The sequence below is a fragment of the Megascapheus bottae genome, chromosome 21 (assembly GCF_031878675.1).
Source record: "Megascapheus bottae isolate mThoBot1 chromosome 21, mThoBot2.hap1, whole genome shotgun sequence".
Taxonomy (NCBI): Eukaryota; Metazoa; Chordata; class Mammalia; order Rodentia; family Geomyidae; genus Megascapheus; species Megascapheus bottae.
This window is the reverse complement of record NC_143529.1, coordinates 12,182,345-12,206,438: the sequence shown is the minus strand read 5'-3', so window position 1 is coordinate 12,206,438 and position 24,094 is coordinate 12,182,345. Positions and strand designations below refer to the sequence as shown.

Here is a 24,094-nt window from a genome sequence, read left to right as displayed (position 1 = left end):
AGCACATCTGACAATTATAGTTACTAGAATACCTTCCTTATTGCCAGATAGCATTAAAATAAATATATATTTGATGATAGTTGTGTATGTGTTTATGTCTGCCTGTCCTGGGGTTTAAATTCTGTTTTACTAACACTTCACCACCTGAGCCACAACTCCAATTCTGATATTTTGCTGGTTAACTGGTGATAAAAGTCCTTAAGGATTTTTCTTGACAAGGCAGGTTTTGAACCTTGATCCTTAGACCTCAAATTCCTCAGTAGATAGGATTACAGGCAAGAGCCAGCACACAGCTCTGCTGATGTTATTTTATGCTTTCTGATTTCCAATCTTTAGTCAGTCAACTTCACAAAGATTTCCATGGTGATACAAAAAATTAACTCCTATTTCTCATGAACTCACCTGGTCATTGTCTTCTCTGGGCAATGTGAGGGATGTTTGTGGATGAACAATGTAACTACTCGTGTTGTCTGAAAGATCATCTACACTTACAGTTGGTTACATTATCACTGGGTTTCTCTTCTGAGACATCTTAACAAGAAGAACAAGAACCAAGCAACATCAGATTCTCAAATAGCACCATTAAAATGTACCTATTTAGAATATATATTTGTCATCGAAAAAGGAACCGCTCTGAAGTTAAAAGATAATAAAATTTAAAATGTTTTATTGAGATTATCTCCAATAAATGTGTTTACTAATAAACTGTAACACTACCTACTAAAATTTTCTAATTAACTTTTTGGAACTCATTTTGAACAGACAGGATAAAAAAAGTGGTAGAACAATTGTTATATTAAAAGAACTTCAAGTTATAATAGGAAACTAAATTTTTTGTCTACAAATGTTTTACTATTTAATTTTTACTGTGTATTGTTTACAATGTTTTTTCTATGTTCTTTGACTATTAACAAAATCAATAAAGCATAACGATAAATATATTTACCTTAACTATTACCTATGAAACAGCAACAAAATAGCTACAACATTACAAAGGAGATTTAATTACATATTAAAGAAAGGGAAACAAAAGTAAGAGAACTAACTGGTATTATCAAAGAGCTAAAGAAAGAATATGTGAAAAGAAATAGAAAGCATAATTCTCCCTTCTGAATTTGAAGGAAAATAATAAAAGGATAAAAGTGATCATTGAAAAAATAATGAGTCATGTGTAGCAAAATATCAATAAAATGCAAATGTAAAAAACTTGTCCTGTAACTAAGCACTATATTCTTGTTATTATTTTTGTTATTATTACTATTATTGTAATTAAGAAGAATTTATTTTATGTCTCACTGGTCATTTGGGAGGAAGCAGGGATCAACCAGCTTCATAGAATTCCAAAATGAAATTGACAGCTAACCTAGACAGGAGTTGAAAAACGAACTTGAAATTTATTTGGGCTAAGAAACTTTTTTGAATTATTCAGTTCACAATCTCACCTAAGGACATCAATTTTATCACTGACTTTTATAAAGTTATTTACCTAGAATATCGCTTTATTCTTTAAAATATTCCTAAGTCATCTATATCCCATTATGACTTACCCTGAGGATTATTCACATCAACAAGCTGCTCTTGAGGTATAATCACATGGGTCATTCCTGTTTGAATAGATGGAATTACACGAAGCACCTGTCCATTTTCTGATGGGCTGGCAACAATCATCTTGGAAGCATTAAAAAAGAAACATGCGTAAGTCATTGTGACTTAGCAGAATCATGAATTAATTTTTTTTCTGGTCAGTTGTGGGGCTTGAGCTCTGGGCCTGGATACTGTCCCTGAGCTTTTCCGGTCAAGGCTAGCCCTCTACCACTTGAACCATAGCACCAATTTCAGTTTTCTGGTGGTTAAGTGAAGATAAGAGTATCACTGACTTTTGTGCCTGGGCTGGCTTTGAACTGTGACCCTAAGATCTCAGCCTTCCAAGCAGCTAGGTTTACAGGTGTGAGTCACTGGCACTCAACTGAACTCAATTTTTAAAACTCACACCTACCTTTATGATGCCTATTATTATTGTCCCCAATTTATAGACAAAACATTGAGGCTTCTTTTTTTTTTTTTTTGCCAGTCCTGGGCTTGAGCTCAGGGCCTGAAGCACTGTCCTTGGATTTTCTCAAGGATAGAGCTCTACAACTTGAGCCTCAGCACCACTTCTGGCTTTTTTCTAAATATGTGGTACTGAGGAATTGAAGCTGGATCTTCGTGCATGCTAAGCAAGCACTCTACCACTAGGCCAAACTCCTGGCCCCAACACTGAGGCTTTTGACAGTCTTTTCTAAGGTCTTACAATTGATGAATGATGAAAGTAAGATTCAAAACAGGCAATTTGACCCTATAAACTATGGCCTTCAGCATCTATGGTTTTAATATAATCCATACAGGAAGTTTAAAATGGCTGTGCTTGAACTTAATACAGTTACATTTTGTATACTGTATATTGTCCACACATTTGACCTATTTGTATTGCAATAATTTGGTCCCATATTTTTAGTCATTCTCATTAGTTTAAAAAGTTAATTATGGCTGAATACCAGTGGCTTGTGCCTGTAATTCTAGCTATTCAGGAGACTGAGATTTGAGGGTCATGGTTTGAAGCCAGTCCAGGCAGAAAAGTCTGTGAGAATCTTCAATAAACCACTCAGAAAAGGCCAGATGTGGGGCTGTGGTTCAAGAGGTAGAACACTAGCCTTACGCACAAAGAGGCTCAGGCACAGCACCCAGGCCCTGAATTCAAGCTCAAGGATGGGGGCACACAATGGAATTCTACATAGCCAACAGACAAGATAAAATAATGGCATTCGCAGGGAAGTGGATGAATCTAGAGCGAATCATGCTGAGTGAGACAAGTCAAGACCTAAGGAACAAAAGGTGCATGGTATCCTTAATATGCGGTTATTAAATCCAAAGTACACAAGAGCGAGGACTCAATAACTGCATATCCAAAGCAATGGACATAGTAATGAAAATACAAACGTAACTATATAGACAAAAAAACCTATGACTCTATATCATAATGTTTTATTTCCTAAACTGATATGTTTCTATGACATACAAACCGTTAGCCTAATTTTGATTAAGTTCTAAAGACTAAGTCCCAGAGAATGTAATTAGAGATTCCCTCCTTGAACAATTGTTTGTTAAACTTGTCATTTAAAATATGATGTAAACATAAGCCATATAATTAATGATTGTTGTTCTTAAGGTACTATGTTATCTCTCATCACTTCTACTGTCCCTTGGTTATCTCATATTGTTACACTATCTCACTTTGTTACCTGATATATCGGGTATAATTGTATTTGGTTATCTGAAATTGGATAGGGAACGGGGGAAAACAAGATGAGGGGTGGGGGAGGGGGGAAGGGAAATGGAGACCATGACATGTGAAAGGGTATCATTGTGTAGGAATTAAGGCACCATTTATCTGGCAAATATCATGTAACCCTTCTATTAATTACAATAAAAATATATTTTAAAAAAGATTAAGTATAGATCTTCAAAAAAAAAAAGTTAATTATGGCTGAATACCAGTGGCTCGTGCCTGTAATTCTAGCTATTCAGGAGGCTGAGATTTGAGGATCATGGTTTGAAGCCAGCCCAGGCAGAAAAGTCTGTGAGAATCTTCAATAAACCACTCAGAAAAGGCCAGATGTGGGGCTGTGGCTCAAGAGGTAGAACACTAGCCTTACGCACAAAGAGGCTCAGGGACAGCACCCAGGCCCTGAATTCAAGCTCAAGGACGGGGGCAGTGGCGGGGGAAGTAACTTGTAGGGCTGGAGATGTAGTTTAGTTGAACAGAACTTCCCTTATATGTACAAAACCATGGGTTAGGTCACCAGTAAAACACAAACAAACACAAACACACACACACACACACACACACACACACACACACACACACACACACTCACAATCACCATGTCAGATGTCTAATTAAATATAATTTTTGATATCTGTGTTATATTCCTGTCTTGTCCTTAAAGAATATTAGAGTACCCCCAAAAGTCTGAGAACAAAGGGAAAATAGTAAAATTATAATCTTTTTCAGCTTGAAAACTAAACCCACTATCTCATATTTAGGGAAATAGCAACTTAAAAGGCACTTAAAGAAGCTGGATGCTGGTGGCTTAGGCCTGTAATCCTAGCTACTCAGGAGGCTGAGATCTGAGGATCATGGTTCAAAAGCCAGCCCTGGCACAAAATTCCATGAGTCTCTTATGTCCAATTAAACACCAGAAAACCAGCAGTGGCTCTGTGGCTCAAAGTAGTAGAGGACGTGCCTTGAACTGAAGAGCTGAGGGATAAAGCCCAGGCCCAGTGTTCAAGTCCTATAACAGAGCCCTCCCCGTCTCTCCCTCCCCCCTTGCAAAAAAAAAAGGCACTTCAAGATAAAGAAAAATATTTGGGTTTATCATTTGAAAATGTAAGTAATATAGTCACTGCAAACAAGTTTTTTTTCTCTGTTTTTTTTTAAACTTTCCCTATTAACTAATACATTGATTTACTGACTCAATTTTCTTATTATTTTAGTCAAAGTCTGCTGGCTTTCCAACGCAAATAACTCTTTAACCAATTTGAACCAATATTACCCGATTTGTTTCTTGGTATATAAAACACGAGTTGATTACTGATGCTTGGTAGAATGCATTCCAACTGTTTTTTGGGGTTTTCTTGGTCAGTAGTGGGGCTTGAACTCTAGGCCTGGGCATTGTCCCTGAAGTTCTTCAGCTCAAGACTACTGCCCTATTCCTTGAACCACAGTACCACTTCCTGTTTCTGATGCTTAACTGGAGTTAAGAGTCTGGTAGTCTTTAGTGCTGGGGCTGGCTTTGAGCTGCAATCCTCAGATCTAGCCTCCTGAGTAGATAGGATTACAGACATGAGCCTGTGCCCAGCTATATTCCAACTTTTAAGAGGGCCATTTAAAAGTAAGAATTTAAATTTGAAGGGCTGGGTGTTTGGCCTAGTGGTAGAGTGCTTGCCTAGCATGCACAAAGACCCAGGTTCAATTCCTTGGTATCACATACATAGAAAGGCTGGAAGTGATGCTATGGCTCAAGTGGTAGAGCGCTAGCCTCAAGCCTTGAGTTCAAGTTCCAGAACTGGCAAAAAGAAAAATAGAAAGAACAAGGAAAAGAATTTAAATTTGAAAAAAAAGGGGGAGGGAAGATAAAATAAACCTTCAAAAAAGAAAATGTTGAAATAGAATTTACCCAAACAGAAATAACCCAAGTAATTATATATCAAATTAAGAGTGGGAATTTTCTCCTTCCCCCTTTGTTTTTGTTTTTGAAGTTTCTATGATAAAAATATCTTGCCATAGTAGGGTACCCCTGGCTCATGCCTAGTTACTGAGGAGGCTGAGATCTGAGGATCGAGGTTCAGTCAGCCTGGGCACAAAAGTCTGTTGAGACTCTTATCTCCAATTAACCATCAGAAAACTGGAAGTGGTGATGTGGCTCAAGTGGTAGAGCGCTAGCCTTGAGCTGAAGAGCTCAGGAACAAATCCAGGCCTAGAGTTCAAGTCCCAGGTCCATAGTTCAAGCCTCATGACCACTAAAAAAAGGAAGAAGGAAAAAAAAGTCTACGAGACTCTCCAATTAACTACCAGAAAAAAACAAAAGTGGTGCTGTGGCTCAAAGCTGATAGAGTGCTGGCCTTGAGCAGAAAAAGCTTAGGGACAGTGCCCAGGCCCTGAGTTCAAGCCCCACAACTCCCACTCCTCCCTCCCCACCATACACAAAAGATCAGAAAAATTTGACCTAATTCCCAGTATATCTACTGTTTTCTTTTTAACAGACATTACTAGTATATAGCTCATATGCTATAGTTGAATCAAGTATATATTAAGAATATAACAAATATATATTAAAATATGTAAGTTACATGCAAACTGGCACTTTAGCACCTATTTTATTACATTTCCAATTTATCTCAAAGGATCAGTGTGCTTAGACATCAGTGAATAGAAGGATTACTTTGAAGTACTATTTGTAATTCTAAAAGGAAATCTTTTTAAATCATCATGTAAAAAATGAACAGTATTGCAAACACAATATGTCAATAGTGTCAAGAGAGTCATTTCAACTAGTAAGACTAATACATTTTGCTAAATAGCATAATAAGGGTCATTTACAAAAAAAAAATATGCCCACCATTTGTGTATTAGAATCTTCCAATGATTGAAGTTCATATTGAATAGGCTGTCCATTTTGGTCCACTAGATGGAATTGCTCAGTAGTCTGAGCAATTGTCTGAGTCAGGGGCCCTGGTATATTCTGTGATGTGAGTGAATCATTTGCTTCAGGAGGAGTAATAGGCACAACCGCAGGAGAATCATTTTGTTCAAAGGAAGGATCCTCAGATTCCATACAGGTTAGATGCTTTTGGAAAAGAAAAAAAAATCAGTCTCTTTATAAATATAGCCACTATTTTTAAATATAAAAGGATGTACATAATAAGATAAGAACATATTTATTTTCTAATTATTTTACTTCTATATTTTACTTGTCAATTCATAGAAAGTATATGATTTTTTTTTCAATGCTAGAAATTGAACTCGGCCTTGTGCATGCCAGGCAGACACTCTACCTCTAAGCTACATCCCCACCTATACAAAGCATTGTTAAGTGACATTATCAGTTTGGGGATAGGACAGTACTGAAGTTTGAACTCAGTGTCTAAAACTTGTCAAGCTGTTGCTATACTGCTGAGCCACACCTCTGGCCCTGTTTTACACTGATTATATTTTTACAATAAGATCTTGCTTCCCTTCTGGGAATGACTCTAAGACACAATAGGCTTAAATTTAGGTTTACCAGGGTAGCTGAGATTGTAGACACATCCCTAAAGTCATATAGACTTTTTATGCCTGTCCTGGAGCATGAACTGAGGGCCTGAGCACTGTCTTTGGGGCTTTCTCAAGGCTGGAGCTCTATCACTTGAGGCACAGCACCACGTCTGGCTTTTTCTATGTATGTGGTACTGAGGACTTGAACCCTGGTCTTAATGCATGCTAGGCAAGCACTCTATCAACAGGCCAAACTCCCAGCCTCTAATACCATAATCTGAATCGTACCCTCCTGCTTTGGGATGACTGGGTACTATCCAGCTATGAGTGGGAATCCTGAGAACTTTATTGTCTGGGCCAGGCTAGAACTGTGATCTTCCAATTCTGTTTCCCAAGTAGCAAAAATTACATGTCTGAGTCCCCAGTGCCAGGCTGAAATGATTGATTTTTAATTCGTACTTTATTATCTCAATTTTATTAAGATAAAATTATGTAACAGGGTCAGGAGCATGGCCTACTGGTAGATTGCTTACCTAGCATGCACAAAGCCCTGGGTTTAATTTCTCAGTACCACATACAAAGAAAAATGCTGTAAGTGGTGCTGTGGCTCAAGTGGTAGTGTATTAGCCTTGAGAAAGCCCAAGGACAATGCCCAGGCCCTGAGTTCAAGCCTCAGGACTGGCAAAAAAACCAATTGTATAACAAAATGCATTCTAAAATGATTAAATATATTTCAACATACAGATTTTCTTTGCATATAAATTTTAATGAAATTAAGTACAGCTTTCTATTATAAAATTACACACACACACACACACACACACACACACACACAACACACACGCTCACTAGAACACATAATTAAATTCTAAAATCCTTTTCTTTTTATTTTCTTGTGCCAGCAATAAGGCTTGAATTCTGGGCCTGAGTGCTATACCTTAGCATTTTTACTCATGGCTGATACTCTACCATGTGAGCCACAACTCCACTTTGGCTTTTTTGGTGGATGACAGGAGATAAGAGTCTCATGAACTTCTTTGCCTGGGCTGGCTTTGACCACAATCCTTAGATGTCAGGCTCCTAAGTGGTTTGTATTATAGGTATAAGCCATTGACATCCCACCTAAAATTCTTTTGTCTTAATTTTTGAGAAGGGTTCTTATTAGATAGCTAAGTTTGGCCTTTAATTCACAAGCTTCCTGTCTCAGACTGCAGAGTGCTTAGAAAATAGACAAGTGCCATCACATCCAACATTACCAAAATTTTTGAATCACTGAATAACTAGTCTTCAAATATGAAAATTAGTTAAATGTATGCTGTTTTGGCTAAGAATGGAAAATGTTCCCATTTGAATCCCTAACTCAAATTCCTGAGTTTCTGTGTTTGACTCTTTGCCATCGTTACCATTCTTTTTTTTTTTTTTTTTTTTGCCAGTTCTGGGCTTAAGCTCAGGGCCTGAGCACTGTCCTCTTGAGCCTTAGCACCACTTCCGGCTTTTTCTAAGTATGTGGTACCAAGGAATCGAACCCGGGTCTTCGTGCATGCTAGGCAAGCACTCTACCACTAGGCCAAACTCCCGGCCCCATACCATTGATTCTTAATGAATTGTTACAATGCTCCATGCTAGCTTCATACACAATTCCATTTTCTCCTATTAGTTAATGGCTGAAAAAGTTTAAATATCTGATCAACTAAAGCATGTAACTTTTTTTTTTCCAGTTGGTTCTAGGATTTGAGCTCTTGGACAGGCCATTGGCCCTGAGGTCTACAGCTCAAGGCTACGGCCCTACCCTAAAGCCTCAGAGCCACTTCCAGTTTTCTGGCAATTTAATGGAGATAAGAATCTTACAGACTTTAGTGTCCAGGCTGGCTTTGAACCTTGATTCTCAGATCTCAGCCTCCTAAATAGCTAGGATTACAGGCATGAGCCACCTCCCCCAGTGCATGCAACATTTTTTATTGAACGTTTTTCTATACAAATCATTTATCTTCACCACTATACTATCCTAAACAGCTTAGGTAAAATCACTTACTAACTAAAAGATATAAAAAGGTAAGAAAATTAACATTTCTATTAATGTTGCCAATGTACCGTAGTATATTCCAAGCAGAAATAAGATTAGGATTGAGTTATTGTCTCATTCTATCAATAACATTCTATTATTATTATTATTATTTATTTTTGCCAGTCCTCTGGCTTGAACTCAGGGCCTGAGCACTGTCTCAAGGCTAATGTTCTACCACTTGTGCCACAGGCTCACTTCTGGCTTTTTCTATGTATGTGGTACCAAGGAATTGAACCCGTGTCTTTGTGCATGCTAAGCAAGCACTCTTACTACTCAACCAAATTTCCAGCCTCAATAACATTCTTACACTGGCTTATTAACCTGTTCCTGTGAAGCCAATAAATACCTGAATAAATGTATCCCTGGACAAAAGGAAATGTAAATCAAAAGACAAGATTTCATTCATCTCAATCCAGTTATAATGGCATCAAGAACATATACCAACAAATGCTGATAAGGATGCCTGTGGATAAGGACAGAGGGTGGATATCCTTACATACTACTGATGGAAATGTTAGTAAAATCACTATGGAAAATGTATGAGTTTACTGAAATAAAAAAAAGAAAAGAAAGAAAACTAAAAACAAGCCAGATACTGCTGGCTCATGCCTGTAATTCTAGCTGTTCAGGAGGCTACAATCTGAAGATCCAGGTTTGAAGCCAACCCAGACAGGAAATTCCTTGAGACTCTTACCTTCAATTAACCACTAAACAGCCAGAAATGGAACTGTGGCTCAAATAATAGAGCACTAGCCTTGTGCATAAGGGCTCAGCCCTGATTTCTCTCCCATAATTATAACTGTGGACTTGCTTAGGGGAGTGAAGAAAATGAGAGAGAAGGAAGGAGAATGATGGGGGGAGGGGGGAGTGTTGCAGTGAATAATATCAAAATATGTGGCTATGTAAGAAGATGGCATAAAGAAACTCATTGAAAACAGTTGAATAATATAGGGGTAGGAGGAACAAGGACAGGGCAATAAAGGAAGTTGATCTGATTAACTATAATATTTGCATGTGTAAAATGCCACAATAAAATTCCTTTATATAATATATACTAAAATAATAATTACAGGAATCTAAAATAGGGTTTGTTGGAGGTTGTAGTAGTAAGGGAGAGGAAAACAAATGGAGAGGGGTAGAGTTCAAGCCTCAGGACTGACAAAAAGAAAAAGAAAAAGAAGAAAAAAATCTTGCTGCTAGGCATGGTGGCTCACGCCTGTAATCCTAGCTACTCAGGAGGCTGAAATCTGAGGATCACAGTTCAGTGCCATTCCGGGCACTAAAGTCTGTGAGACTCATGACCAATTAACCACAGAAAATTGGAAGTGGCACTGTGGCTCAAGGGGTAGGGCAGTAGCTTTGAGCTGAAGAGCTCAGGGACAGTGCGCAGGCTCAGAACTCAAAGCCCCAAGACCCACAAAAAATGAAAAACAAAAAGGGTTGGGGGCACATCTCAAGTAATACAGCATTTGCCTAGCACGCTTAAGGCTTTTGGTTCAACCTTCAGTACTGAAGCAAAAAAACACTTCTAAATGAAATTTCATAGTAAGTCTATATGAAATCTCTAAAATGTATGTTCTGGTACAAAAACAATGTCAGGATCAAGAGAGCATTTAATATACTTTAGAATGTCATGTAATCCCCACAAACTGCCTATGTTAAGGATGTACTAAGAAATACTTGTATTGTTTTCAACCTTACAAGACTGTCTCATTATACTCTTGAGAATAAACTATAAACCAGCAAAAAAATAATAATGATAAAATAGAATCAATATCCAGGCACCAGTGGCTCACACCTGTTAATCTTAGCTACTCAGGAGGGTGAGATTTGAAGATTTTGGTTCAAAGGCTGCTCAGGTAAGAAAGTCCATGAGACTCTTTTCTCCAATTAACTACTAGAAAACTGGGAAAGATGCTGAGGCTCAAAGTAGTAGAGCACTAGCCTTGAGCAAAAAGAATCAGGGGCAGTGCCCAGGCGTTTAGTTCAAGCTCCACAATAAAAAAAATTTGAATTATGACAATACTTTTCCATAAGTTATTTATAGCTCATAAATTATTTCTCCTTCATATTCCAGACTATGGTTAACCACAAGTAACTGAAACCACAAAATGTAAAACTGAAGACTAGAAGGAAGTGTTATACACAATTTATATCATTAACGTATATTTATAACACTTAATATTTCACTCGACAAACTCAGAAAAGCTTAGCAGGGCACAATGGCTAACACCTGTAATCCTAGCTACTCAGGAGGCTGAGATGTGAGGATAGAGGTCCAAAGCCAGCCCAGGCATAAAAGGACCTGACACTCTTATCTCCAATTAACCAAATAGAAAACTGGGAGTGGTGGTGTGGTTTAAGGGCTAGGGTGGTAGCCTTGAGCTGAAGAGCTCAGGGACAATGCCCAGACCCAGAGTTCAAGTCCCAAGACCAATGGTAATAAATAAATAAATAAATTTCAGTGTGAAAGTGAAATATTTGTATACTTGTAAATAAAAAGACCTAATATCCAGGTGCTGGTGGCTCATGCCTGTAATCCTAGCTACTGAGGAGGATGAAATCTGAGGATCTCGGTTCAAAGCCAGCCCAGGCAGAAAAGTCTGTGAGACTATTAGTGCCAATGCCACTAGAGATTTGTGTGTGCGTGTGTGTGTGTATGATCAGATTATCTCCACAAGTGTGCTGTGGTAGACAAGTGGTAGAGCACTGGCCTTGAGCAAAACAATCCAGGGACAATGCCCAGTGCCTAAGTTCAAGCCCCACAACCCACTAAAAAAAAAAAAATCTAAATAAATAGGAAGGCATACTGTGCTCACATACTGTGTTTCATGGTGACAACACTACTAAAAGTAAGATATATATTCTGTGTAATCCCTATCATAATCCCATTGCCTTCTGTATAATGGAAAAGCCAATTCTAAAGTTCATATGGAATGTCAAGGAACTCCAAATAACCAAATGATTCAAATGAGGTAGAGAACTAATACTTCTATATTACAAAACTTACTATAAAGCTACAGTAAGTTGGGCTGGGAATGTGGCTTAATGGTAAAGGCTCTCCTAGCATGCAGGAAGCCCTGGGTTCGATTCCTCAGTACCACAGAGACAGAAAAAACTGGAAGTGGTGCTGTGGCTCAAGTGGTAGAGTGCTAGCCTCGAGCAAAAACAGGACTGGCAAAAACAAAACAACAATGGAAAAAAAAAAAGAAAGAAAGAAAAGAAACTACAGTTATCATGAGCAGAAGGCTGGGGATATACCTAGTAATAGAGGGCTTGCAGTAGAGGGTTCAATCTCCAGTGCTGGAAAAAAAAAAAGATAAATAAATAAATTGATTTGCTATTCACATGATGGAATATTATTTAGTTATAAGAAGAAATAAAGTATTGATATATGCAACAACATGGATGAGACTCAAAAACATGCTAAGCGATACAAACTAAACAAAGGCCACATATCATTCACTTTATATAATATTTAGAATAAGTAAATCCATATACAGAAAAAGCAGTAGGGAATGTCCAATTTCAGGGTAGGTGGGTAGCCTTGAGCTAAAGAGCTCAGGGACAGTGCCCAGGCCCAGAGTTCAAGCCCCAGGACTGACCAAAAAAAAAAAATCATGGACAAAATAGTTGGAAAAAATCCCTATAAAATAAAATAAATCATCCTGCCTGAAGTCATACATATATATATATATATGTATACATGTTGAATAAAATATTCCACAAAATAAAAAGATATTACAAATATTTACAACTCTGTATACTATAAGATTTTATAGTATAAAGATGGTTTATTCCAACTGATAATATGAGAGCATAACTAGACACAAAATTAACGGAATAAGAAGAAAACCTACAGCTAACTTTATTATATTAATCCTGTTTTCTAGTTTTTGTATCTGATCTTCTGCTATCTGCAGCCTTTTGATCAGGCTGCAGATATACTCGACCTTTTTATAAAACTAATTCATATACCAGTCTGCTGACCCAACCATCTTCTTTATTAGACTGTAATCCTTTAAACACTTATTTTCCAGACCTAATCACCGTTGGCCCAGGAACCAGTCAGTTTACCCAAATGCCGAAAAAAATTGTTCAGACTAACCATCCCTAAACCTACTTGTGTAGCATGTCCATTCTTTCTCTTAGAACCGACAATAAAGTTTCTTTCCCCGCTCTATCTGCTACCAACCTTGATGTTGTTTTGTGTGAGTCTTTGTGGTATATAGCATGACCCTTCTTCTAGAGAACTGTGAGTAAAAGACTATTTTTTCAGTGGCAATCTTCTCCACATCTGTTGGCTTCACCATACCTGAACAGAAATAAAGTCTGTCTTAAAAAGTCAGAAACATATATATCAAAACATTCTAAATAAAATCTTAGTGAAATTCTAGCACTGTATAATTAAAAATGTTACACTGCATTAAAAACTAAAATGCAAGGCGGGGCACTGGTGGCTCATACCTGTAACTTTAGCTTAGGAGGCTGCTATCTGAGATTAACACTTCAAGGCCTGCCTGGGCAGGAAAGTCTAAGGGATTCTCATCCCCAATTAACCACCAGCAAACCAAAAGTGGGGCTCTGGATCAAAGTGGTACAGCTATAGCCTTGAGAAAGGCCAAGGATGGTGCTAAGGCCCTGAGTTCAAGCTGGGACTGGCCCAAAAAATAAATAAATAAAACTTCAAGGGCTGGGAGTTTAGCCTAGAGGTAGTGCTTGCCTAGCATGCAAGAAAATCTGGGTTTGACTCCTCAGTGCCACATACATAGAAAAAGCTGGAAGCGGTGCTGTGGCTCAAGTGGTAGAGCATTAGCTTTGAGAAAGGCCAAAGACAGTGCTCAGGCCTTGAGTTTAAGCCCCACAAGCAAAACAAAAACAAAAATAACAACAACAACAAAACTTCAGAGCTATAAATAAATAAAACCAAAAAAATTCCTCCATTAAAAACAATTGCCTAAGCCGGGCATGGTAGCTCATGCCTGTAATCCTAGCTACTCAGGAGGCTAAAATATGAGGACCCCGGTTCAATGCCAGCCCTGGCACTGAAGATTGAGACTCTTCTCTCCAATTAATCACAGAACAGGGGAAGTGGGACTGTGGTTCAAGAGGTAGGATGGTAGCCTTGAGCTGAAGAGCTCAGGGACAGCTTCTAGACCCAGAGTTCAAGCTCCATGACCCACAAAAACAAAACAAAACAAAACAAAGAAAAAATAAACAAAACAATTGCCTAGCCAGGACAAAAGTCTGTGCAACTTTTGTCTCCAATTAACCACCAGAAAAATGGAGGTAGTGCTGTGGCTCAAATGGTAGGGCACTTAGCCTTGAGCTCAAGAACTCAAGAGACAGTGCCCAGGCCCAGAGTTCTAGCCCCACAACTCAAATACAACTAAAATGCATCATTTCATGTACAACTAAAAAAGAGAAACAATGAGTAATCTTTCTTATTATGTGAAATTTTGCCTTTTTTTTTTTTAACCAGTCATGTGTTTGAACTCAGGGTCTGGGCACTATCCTTGTGTTTTTCATCAAGGCTACCACTCTGCCCCTTGAGCAACAGCACCATTTCTGGCTTTTTCAGTTTATGTGGTACTGAGGAATTGAACCCATGGCTTCATTCCTAATAGGCAACCACTCTACCACTAAGCCACATTCCCAGCCCTTATTTGGAGTTTTAGTTTCACGTTTAAAACAATTTTAGGTTATAGACAAAAACAAAAACAAACAAACACAAAACCAATTTTAGGGCCAAGAGCTGGCCTAGTGGTAGAGTGCTTGCCTAGCATACATGAAGTCCCATGTTTGATTCCTTGGTACTATATACAGAAAAACGTCAGAAGTGGTGCTATGATTCAAGGGGTAGAGTGGTAGCCTTGAGGAAAAACACAAACATATTGCCCAGACCCTGAGTTTAAGCCTAGGACTGGCAATTTTTTTTTCTTTTTATTGGTCAAGGAACTTGAACTCTGGGCCTGGGCATTGTCCTTGAGCTCTTCAGTTCAAGGCTACCAGCCTACCCCTTGAACCACAGAGCCACTTCTGATTTTCTGGTGGTTAACTGAAGGTGAGCCTCACGGACTTTATGCCCAGGCTGGCTTTGAACCACAATCCTTAGATCTTAGCCTCTTGGTAGCTAGGATTATAGGCGTGAGCCACTGCACCTGTCCAAAAAAAACATTTTTTTTAAATTGCATGAATGCACATATAAAAAGAGAAACACAAAATACATCTATTAACTTATCAGTTCGTTTTCAGAATCTGATTTCTTGGAATCACTTTCACTCAGTCACTGATGTCCATTTTTTTCCTCAGGGAAAACTTTCCCTTTCTTTAAAAGAAAAAAAAAAGAAAAAAGAAAACCCATAGGTGGTAGAAGAGGTGGTCTTACTTAAAAACTAGGATCTTATAATGGTTTTTGCAACTACATAGAAAAATTCTAATTAGCACAGCTATGGATTTGTTGTAAAATATGACTCAAACCTACCTTCTTTTTTGTTTTTCTGGCCAGTTCTGGGGCTTGAACTCGGGGCGTGGACACTGTCCTTGAGCCATAGCACCACCTCCGGCTTTTTCTGCATATGTGATACTGAGGAATCAAACCCAGGGCTTCATGTGTGCTAGGAAAGCACTCTACTACTAGGCCACATTCTAGCCCCAAATCTACCCTCTTTCATCCAACACTCTTTTCCATGGCCATTAGATTTCAACCGATAAAAGAGTGCTTCCCAGTTGAGTGCCAGTGGCTCACACCTGTAATAATAGCTACTCAGGAGGCTGAGATCTGAGAATCATGGTTCAAAGCCAGCCTTGGCATGAAAGTCTGTGAGATTCTTATCTTCAGTTAACTACCAGAAAACCAGAAGTGGAGATGTGGTTCAAAGTGGTAGATCTCAGGAACAGTGCCCAGGCCCTAAGCTCAAGCCCTATCACCAAATGAAAAGAAAAACAAAGTGCATGTTTCCCCATTGTCTCTAAGCTGGAAATATTTTTTTTCTAAATTCAGAGCAGCAGGTATGATCCTAGCACTGAGGAAGCATACATAGGAGTATACAAGTTTGAGGCTAGCCGATCTTCATAGCAAGTTCAAACTACATAACAAGATTCTGTCTTTAAAGGGCTGCAAGAATGAAATCCTCATTATTGAGTTGGGCACAGAGGCTCCCCCCTATTCCTAGCTACTTGAAAAGCTGAGATTAGGAAGATTACAATTTGAGGCTAGCACCTCCAAAAATGTATGAGACCCCTTACAACTGGTAGCTTGGAATGATACCGCATTTCTTTTATACCACCTTTGTAAGAAACTGAGATCAGATCACTGTTTTTGATTCTGGTAACCTGTGTCTTTTACATAGGTTTATCCTATTTGGGGAGGGGAGGGAGAATAACAAAATGGTGAGACAAAGGACAAAGGGTAACCATTGCAACAAGACACTCTGTTGGAAGTGAACTTTACAACTTGAGGGAAAGGGGAGGTAGCGGGAAAGTGAGGGAACACAAGGAAGGGGGAAACAATGTTGGACAAGGAATGTGTTCATCACCTTAGGCTTTTTTTTTTTTTTTGCCAGTTCTGGGACTTCATTGCCTTACTTATGAAACTGCAACCCCTCTGTAGAGCACCTTTACAATAAAATGAAATTAAATTTAAACAACAACAACAAAAAAAGAAAGCAGGCAGTGCACTTATAAAGGGATAGAGGGGATGTGGATGGAGAGAGACTGCAAAGCACAAATCACCTCTGACAAGAAGAAAATTTGATGTTCTTATAGAATATAGCCTTTTGTGGCTATAAAACAAAAACACTATTAGTAGTTTCTACAATTTGTAGCAAAAATATTATTCCTTCATCCCTCAATTATCAATTTTCATTACTTTCTTCAATTCTTAGAATTGCAAGATAGTTAAAATACCCAATTTTCCCATCTATCCTTACTGTCAGTACATGCTATAAAATTGTTAAGAATAAAAATGTTAGTATATCAGGCCGAGAGTGTAGCCTAATGGTAGAGTGCTCACTTAGCATGCACAATGTCCTGGGTTCGATTACTCAGTACCACATACTCAGAAAAAGCCAGAAATGGTGCTGTGGCTCAAGTGGCAGGGCATTAGCCTTGAGCAAAAAAATGTTCAAGGACAGTGCCTAGGTCGTGAAATCAAGCCCCAGTACTGGCAAAAAAATATATATATACATATATATATATATATATATATATATATATAGAGAGAGAGAGAGAGAGAGAGAGAGAGAGAGAGAGAGAGAGAGAAAGAGAGAGAGAGAGAAAGAGAAAGAGAGAGAGAGAGAGAGAGAGAGAGAGAGAGAGAGAGAGAGAGAGAGAGAGATCATCAAGGTATAAAATGCTCATTTCCAGCTGGGTGCTAGTGGCTCAAGCCTGTAATCTTAGCTAGTCAGGTAGTCAAGAGGCTGAGGTCTGAAAATCATGGTTCAAAGCCAACCAGGGCACAAAAGTCCCTCCTACTCCAATTAACCACCAGAAATCCCAAAGTGGTGCTATGCCTCAAGCTGGTAGAACACTAGCCTTGAGCTGAAGAAATCAGGGACAGCACCCAGGCCTAGAGTTCAAGCCCCATGACTGACAAAAAAAAGGTTACTTTTCACTAGTAACAATAAATAGAACAAAGAACTTATATACAAAAATAATTTTACTTTTCAATTAATATGTAGTAGAGAATAGTTGCCTTTGATCAATTAGTGAGTAATAAAATTATTACCTTCGAAGACAAGCATTACAAGGATGAGGCAGAGAAGGATTAAGAATCTGAGGCCAGCTGGGGTTAGATATATAGAATCAGGAAATTAAAAAATTACCTTCAAGTAGTGGCTGAAGTTTAAATTCCAGGTCTCAAAATTTTATTACCTCCATAAATGCATTTTTTGTTCATTGACATTCTTCATTTTCAGGGTACTGAATCATAATAGTGGTAGTATTGTTAATGCAAAAGCTATAAACATATTCTTACAGTTGCATTTTACCTGTAACAAAAAGGTATATAAACGTACATTTTACATTTCTTTTCTTTTTTTCTTTTTGCCAGTCCTGGGGCTTGAACTCAAGGCCTGACACTGTCCTTGAGCTTTCTCAAGGATAGAGCTCTACCACTTGAGCCACAGCACCACTTCCAGCTTTTCCTTATGTATGTGGTACCAAGGAATGGAACACAGGTATTCATGCATGCTGTTCAGGCACTCTACCACTAGGCCAAACTCCCAGCCCCACATTTTACATCTCTATACATAAATAAAACATTTCCTTGTGGAAGTTTTATTACAAACTAGCTATTTCTAATCATTATAGAATCAACAATCAACTCAGTTGAGTTGAAGACTAGACTGGCTTGAGGTAGGTTACTTAATCTTGAGGTTACCTAATCTCCCTGTGCATGTTTCCTTGTCTAAAATTTGGTATTTGGATTAATATTTTGTTACAAATCAAATTCTAAAACTACCACAGCAACAAAAATGTCTATAGAAAGTAACATTATTTTTCCTTACTGGGCATATTTTCTCATGGGGCATTTCTTTGGAACTACAGAAAGTTTGAAAATAGCTTTCATCCCTATGCCTACATGCCCAATCCTACAATTGACAAGGTTATTTCTTAAGCAAGAGGCATTGGAATTAGAAAAAAGGAACACGAAGAAAGACTAAATATAGAATCTAGATAGTTAATAATAATTGAACACATTTTTGACAAGTAGAATGTTTCATATGCTATAAAGGCAAAAATGAAGATTATAGTGGGATGAGGAAAACTTTTTTGTCTGTTGTGGGACATGAACTCTGGGCCTGGGCATTGTCCCTGAGCTCTTCAGCTTGAGCCACAGTGCCACTTCTGGTTTTCTGGTGATTAACTGGAGATAAGAGTCTCATGGACTTTTAGTGAGGGCCCAGGCTGGCTTTGAACCAGGATCCTCAGATCTCAGCCTGCTCCTAAGAAGCAAGGATTACAGGCGTGAGCCACTGTGCCTGGCTGGGAAAAATGTTTTAAATGAAAATTAAGAAGAAACTGTGGCTGAAAGCATACCTAATTGTAGAGTGCTTGTCTAGCATGCATGAAGTCCTGGGTTCAAATCCTTGGTGCCACATACACAGAAAAAGCTGGAAGTGGTACTGTGGCTCACGTGGTAGTGTGCTAGCCTTGAGGAAAGCCCAACAGTACTCAGTTCTGAGTCCAAACCCCAGGACTGGCAAAAAAAAAAATTAAAAAAAGAAACTGTAATAGTACTTCATTGCTTTTACTGTTACATATAAAGTATGTCAAAGAAAAAGAATATACAAGCTGAATTCACCATTTCTATAAATGGTGATACTGTAATTATGAGTTTACTCAACAGTAATTCTATTTATTCAAAGCTTTACAGATTTCTTTCTTCATCTGATTGTTGAATGTCCTCCATAAAACTGCAAACCTTCCCTAGAAACTGTTCTGTAATCTTGGTTTCTAACCATTTCTTATTTTATACATACATAATTTTCACCTCTTTGCTTTTGAGAGCTTTACAAATTACTTCATTTTATTTCTATAGTGCCAATATATAAACCCCATAATGAGCTTACTATGTTTATGGTAAATTAAAATTGTCCAGGACAATAGTACCTTGAGTGATACAGTGAAAGCCCAAAGTTGATAACTGAAACCATCAGCAGTACAGAAAGGTATACTATGCTTTTTTTTTTTTTTACTATACATACAGTCAATTATAAAGCTTAAATTCATCAACTAGGCAGAGCAAGATATTAAAAACAACAGCAATAGGCAGGTGCTGGTGGCTCACAACTACAATCCTAGCTACTCAGGAAACTGAAATCTTCGGACTGAGGTTCAGCCAGCCCAGGCACTAAAGTCTGTGAGATTCATATCTCCAACTGATCACACACAAAAAAGCCAGAAATGGCTGGGCGTGGTGGCTCACACCTGTAATCCTAGCTACTCAGGAGGCTGAGATTTGAGGATCAAGGTTCAAAGTCAGCCTGGGCACTACAGTCTGTGAGACTCTTATCTCCAATAACCACTAGGAAACAACAACAACAACTGGAAGTGGCTCTGTGGCTCAGGGGTAGGGTGGTAGCGTTGAGGTGAAGAGCTCAAGGAGAGCACCAGGCCCAGAGTTTAAGCCCCACGACTGGGGGTCGGGGGCAAGAAGTGGTGCTGTGGCTCAAGTTGTAGAGCACTAGCCTCAGCACTGCTACTCTTGCCATTAGCAGAACATGAATGCGAACAGCATTCTCAGCTAGTTTTCTATAGTGGATATCCTCTCTGTGTACAGGGATGATTCTTATCTAAGGCAAGGTGAAGCAGGAGATCATACTACTCAGAAAGTCATGCAATCTGAAACTCAAGAATTTTCCATGTAATATTGGCAGCATGCAACTGAAACTGAGGAAAGTAATATTTTAGACAAGGAGGTCTAGTGTAACTTGCTTAAGATCTTCATACTTTTGGTTCAGATTCAAAATAAAAAAGGGAATAAAGAAAAACATAACCAGCCAAATATATATTAGTGCCTTTAATTCTAGCCCCAGGAGGAAGAGTTCAGTGCCTTTAGTTCCAGTCCCAGAAGCATCATGAGTTCAAGACCATCTTGAGTTATATATTATTATTATTTTTTTTTTTTTTGCCAGTCCTGGGCTTGAGCTCAGGGCCTGAGCACTGTCCTTGGACTTTCTCAAGGCTAGAGCTCTACCACTTGAGCCTCAGCACCACTTCCGGCTTTTTTCTATGTATGTGGTACCGAGGAATCGAACCCGGGTCTTCATGCATGCTAGGCAAGCACTTTAACCACTAGGCCAAACTCCCGGTCCTTGAGTTATTTATTATGACTCTATCTTAATTTAAAAATGGAGAGGTGGGGGATCTGGAGTTTGGCCTAGTGGTTAAAGTGCTTGCCTAGCATGCACGAAGACCCAGGTTCCATTCCTCAGTCCCACATACATAGAAAAAAGCCAGAAGTGGTGCTGTGGCTCAAGTAGTAGAGCTCTGACTTTGAGAAAGCCCAAGGACTATGCTCATGCCCTGAGCTGAAGCCTAGGAGTGGCAAAAAAAAAAAAAAAAAAATGGAGAGGTGGAGGCAGGGATGATGTTTAATGGTAGAATGCTCGAGAGTTTGACTAACACGAACAAAGCCCTGTTTTAATCCTTACCACCATCAAAGAGGATGTGGGTAAGGTGGCAGGGAAGAAGAAATAAAAAAGATTCCAGTTGTTGTTGTTTTGCCAGTTCTAGGCCTTGAACTCGGGGCCTGAACACTGTCCTTGAGCTTTCTCAAAGCTACAGCTCTACCACTTGAGCCAATGCACCACTTCCAGCTTTTTTCTATGTATGTGATACCAAGGAATCAAACCTTTGTGCATGCTAGACAAGACTCTTCCACCATGCCAAAATCCTGGCCTAAAACAGACTCCATTTGTTATACCATACTATATATACTATGCCATTATACACAGAAATATACATGCATACATGCATTCATATATAAGCATATTAGACATAGAAAGTATATTATTCATATTGTGGTTCTATAGATAACAATGTAAACTCATGAGGATACATTTCCTGTAGGAAATGATCAAGAACCAAACATGTATGCCAGAGGTAATGATGTATACCTGTAATTCCAGTCACTTGAGAGGTGGTGGTAGGAAGATAAAGAGGGAAAAACAGCAGATCTTATCTAAAAATGAAATTAAAAGCAAGAGGACTGAAAGGCATGGCGCAAGTGATAAAATGCTAATAAGTCTGAGGCTCAGAGTTCAATCAATCCCACTACTGTACCTCCAAAAAAGTCTATCTAAACTTAAGACAATCACTCAAAATAAAAGCATTACTTATCTTAGGTACTCAATGAAGCATACATCAAACATGTCATGTAAGTTACTGTTGAACAAAACATGATACTAGGTGTTCAACAATGACTAACTGGAACTGGAGGTATGGCTCAAATGGTAGTGCCAGCCTTGAGTGAAAAAGCCAAGGGAGAACACAAAACCCTGAGTTTAAGCTCCAGTACCCACACATACAGTAAAACAATAACAACAAAACTAATTTTTCCTTAAGGTTCACACAAGTTCAAATAAAATAGTGTATTTATTTTAGATAAGTCAAGATTTTTGCTTTGCAATTTTTAATCTTGTCTTCTTAAGCAAACATTGTATGCAGGCTTTGCATCTTCCTGTATCTTTTATTCAAATTAAAATCAGCCTATATTGACTCTATCAGGTATTGCATATATTCATATATATGTGTATATACGTATATATACACTTTTTTGGTGCCAATATTGAGGCTTGAACTCAGAGACTGGACACTGTCCCTTAGCTTTTTTGACTCAAGACTGGCACTCTACCACTTGAGCTATTGCTCTACTTGTTTTTGTTTTTTTCTGGATATTTGAAGAGTAGAATCTCACAAACTTTCCTGCTGGGACTGGCTTTGAGCAGAGGTAGGCATGAGCCCCTAGTGCCCAACCCAGGTGCAATAGTTTCTTTTTTTTTTTTTTCCGTAAGTCATGGGACTTGAACTCTGAGCCTGGGCCCTGTCCCTGAGCTCTTCAGCTCAAAGCTACCCCTCTATCCTTGAGCCAAGCCCCATTGCCCATTTTCTAGAGGTTAATTGAAGATAAAAGAGTGTCAAGTCCTCTTGTGCCCCGCTTTGAACCACCATCCTCAGATCTCAGCCTCCTGAGTAGCTAGGATTACAGGTGTGCGCCACCTCCAGTTTCTTATTTTGATAAATTTCAAATAATCGAGTTTAAGAAGTACTAACCAACCTAACTATATATTTTCAAAGGTTATTTTAACCAGTGTTAACAAGTATGAATTCAATTAAGGTGTTTCAGATGCCCCAAAGTTAAAATGTATATCCTTACATTTATGGTACTTTAAAGGGGCCAGAAGTGATTTTTCTGGGACTTTGAGCACCGAGGTTTTCTCATTTCACTCCTCCTAGTCTCCCTTATTTGTTCACGTTGGTAAAGCTTCTAGTTTCACGAGATAACTATTACAATGCTAATAACATTCACGAAGTGCTTCTTAGGGCATTTAATCCTCAATTGATGAAAACGTGGCCCGCAGAGGTTCTCAGGCAGTCTGGTTCTAGGCATGCATTCTACAAAGATGAAGTAAATTGAGAATCGTAATGCTTTCGTTGGCATTGCTAAGATTTTTTTCTTTCCCTTCCAATTGTTTAAATCACTTCTAATTTTTCTAAAGATGCCTAAATTGGGAAGCATCTACTTAAATTGTAGTACATCACTAAGCAACATTTATAGCTTATTTCCCCCCTCTCCCCCAGGGCTGAGGACCGAACTCAGGGCAGGGCCTTGTACTTGCCAGGCAAGGGCTCTTCCGCGGAGCCAAATCCCCAACCCCCTTTAAGCAATATTTAAAAAAAAAAAAAAAAAAAAAGGAAAGCTTTAGGGTGTCTTCATCAGCACCTAACTACGCCCATTGACTTTGCAACCCAGTTCAGCCCGATTCTAACTTGCTGTCGCTTGAAGACCCTCCCTGGTTGGAGCTTTTAGGGGCAAACACTTTAAACTGCCTTTGGGATCTACAGTATTATCCATCCACGCTCCTTTAACAGCCATACCGAACTCTAAGATTAACTACCGGGCCCACGGACACCAAGGAGGCCTTTGAATAACTTCCAGACAAAAAAAAAAAAAAGTCAAAAGGCATAGCAGCAGGTACGGAAAGACGTCTTTCCTCTTCTACACATGAAGTACAAAACGGCTCAGGAAGGGGAGCGAGGGACCCGCACGGGCTGGGCGCCGCCGAGCCGCACAGGGCGCCGCCGCCCCGGGGCGCAGGTTTCCTTCGGGAGGCGGTGGCGCGTGCTCGGGCTCCGCAGCCCTCCAGACACACGCAGCCTCCTCGACTCCAGCCGGCCTTCCCGGCTGCCGCGAGCCCTTCCCCGGGCCGGGCCGGGTCAGAGGCCCGGCCATGAAGGGCCCTGAAAAGGCCCCGCGGAAGGCGAGGTGGCGTCCGCTCCGGCAGCGGTGGGGACGGAGGCGGCCGGCGGCTCCCAGTCCCGACGGCTCCCTGCCCCCGCGAGCCAGGAGGAGGCGACAGGGAGAAAAGGGGGGTAGGGATGGAGCGTCCCGCACACGGACGCAGGCAACTCTGCCAGACCTCCAGCTCCCCCAGCCCCGTCGCCGCCGAGAGCCCCACGAGGCGAGGAGGGAAGTCCGCCGAAGCGGAGGGGAGAAAATTCAAAACGAG

The 24,094-nt window shown here is 39.4% G+C and overlaps 1 protein-coding gene across 1 annotated transcript; it reads right to left on the bottom strand.

Moving 5' to 3' along the window:
• Positions 1-440: 440 nt before the first annotated feature.
• Positions 441-23,095, bottom strand: LOC150048655 (calcium-responsive transcription factor-like). Its single transcript, XM_090354625.1, has 8 exons — positions 22,741-23,095; positions 17,684-17,848; positions 13,054-13,173; positions 12,120-12,161; positions 6,159-6,386; positions 1,548-1,668; positions 1,297-1,363; positions 441-531 (listed from the first exon to the last, which is right to left on the bottom strand). The coding sequence occupies exons 5-7, from the start codon at positions 6,372-6,374 to the stop codon at positions 1,359-1,361; spliced, it is 342 nt and encodes a 113-aa protein (XP_090210751.1). The 5' UTR covers positions 6,375-6,386; positions 12,120-12,161; positions 13,054-13,173; positions 17,684-17,848; positions 22,741-23,095; the 3' UTR covers positions 441-531; positions 1,297-1,358.
• Between the last annotated feature and the right edge of the window lie 999 nt (positions 23,096-24,094).

Excerpts from the sequence above, each read along its gene's own strand:
- LOC150048655 (XM_090354625.1), bottom strand. The coding sequence starts at position 6,374 with ATGGAATCTGAGGATCCTTCCTTTGAACAAAATGATTCTCCTGCGGTT. Across the intron at positions 1,669-6,158 it reads AAGATTCTAATACACAAATG|ATGATTGTTGCCAGCCCATC; the intron begins GTGGGCATATTT and ends AATGCTTCCAAG.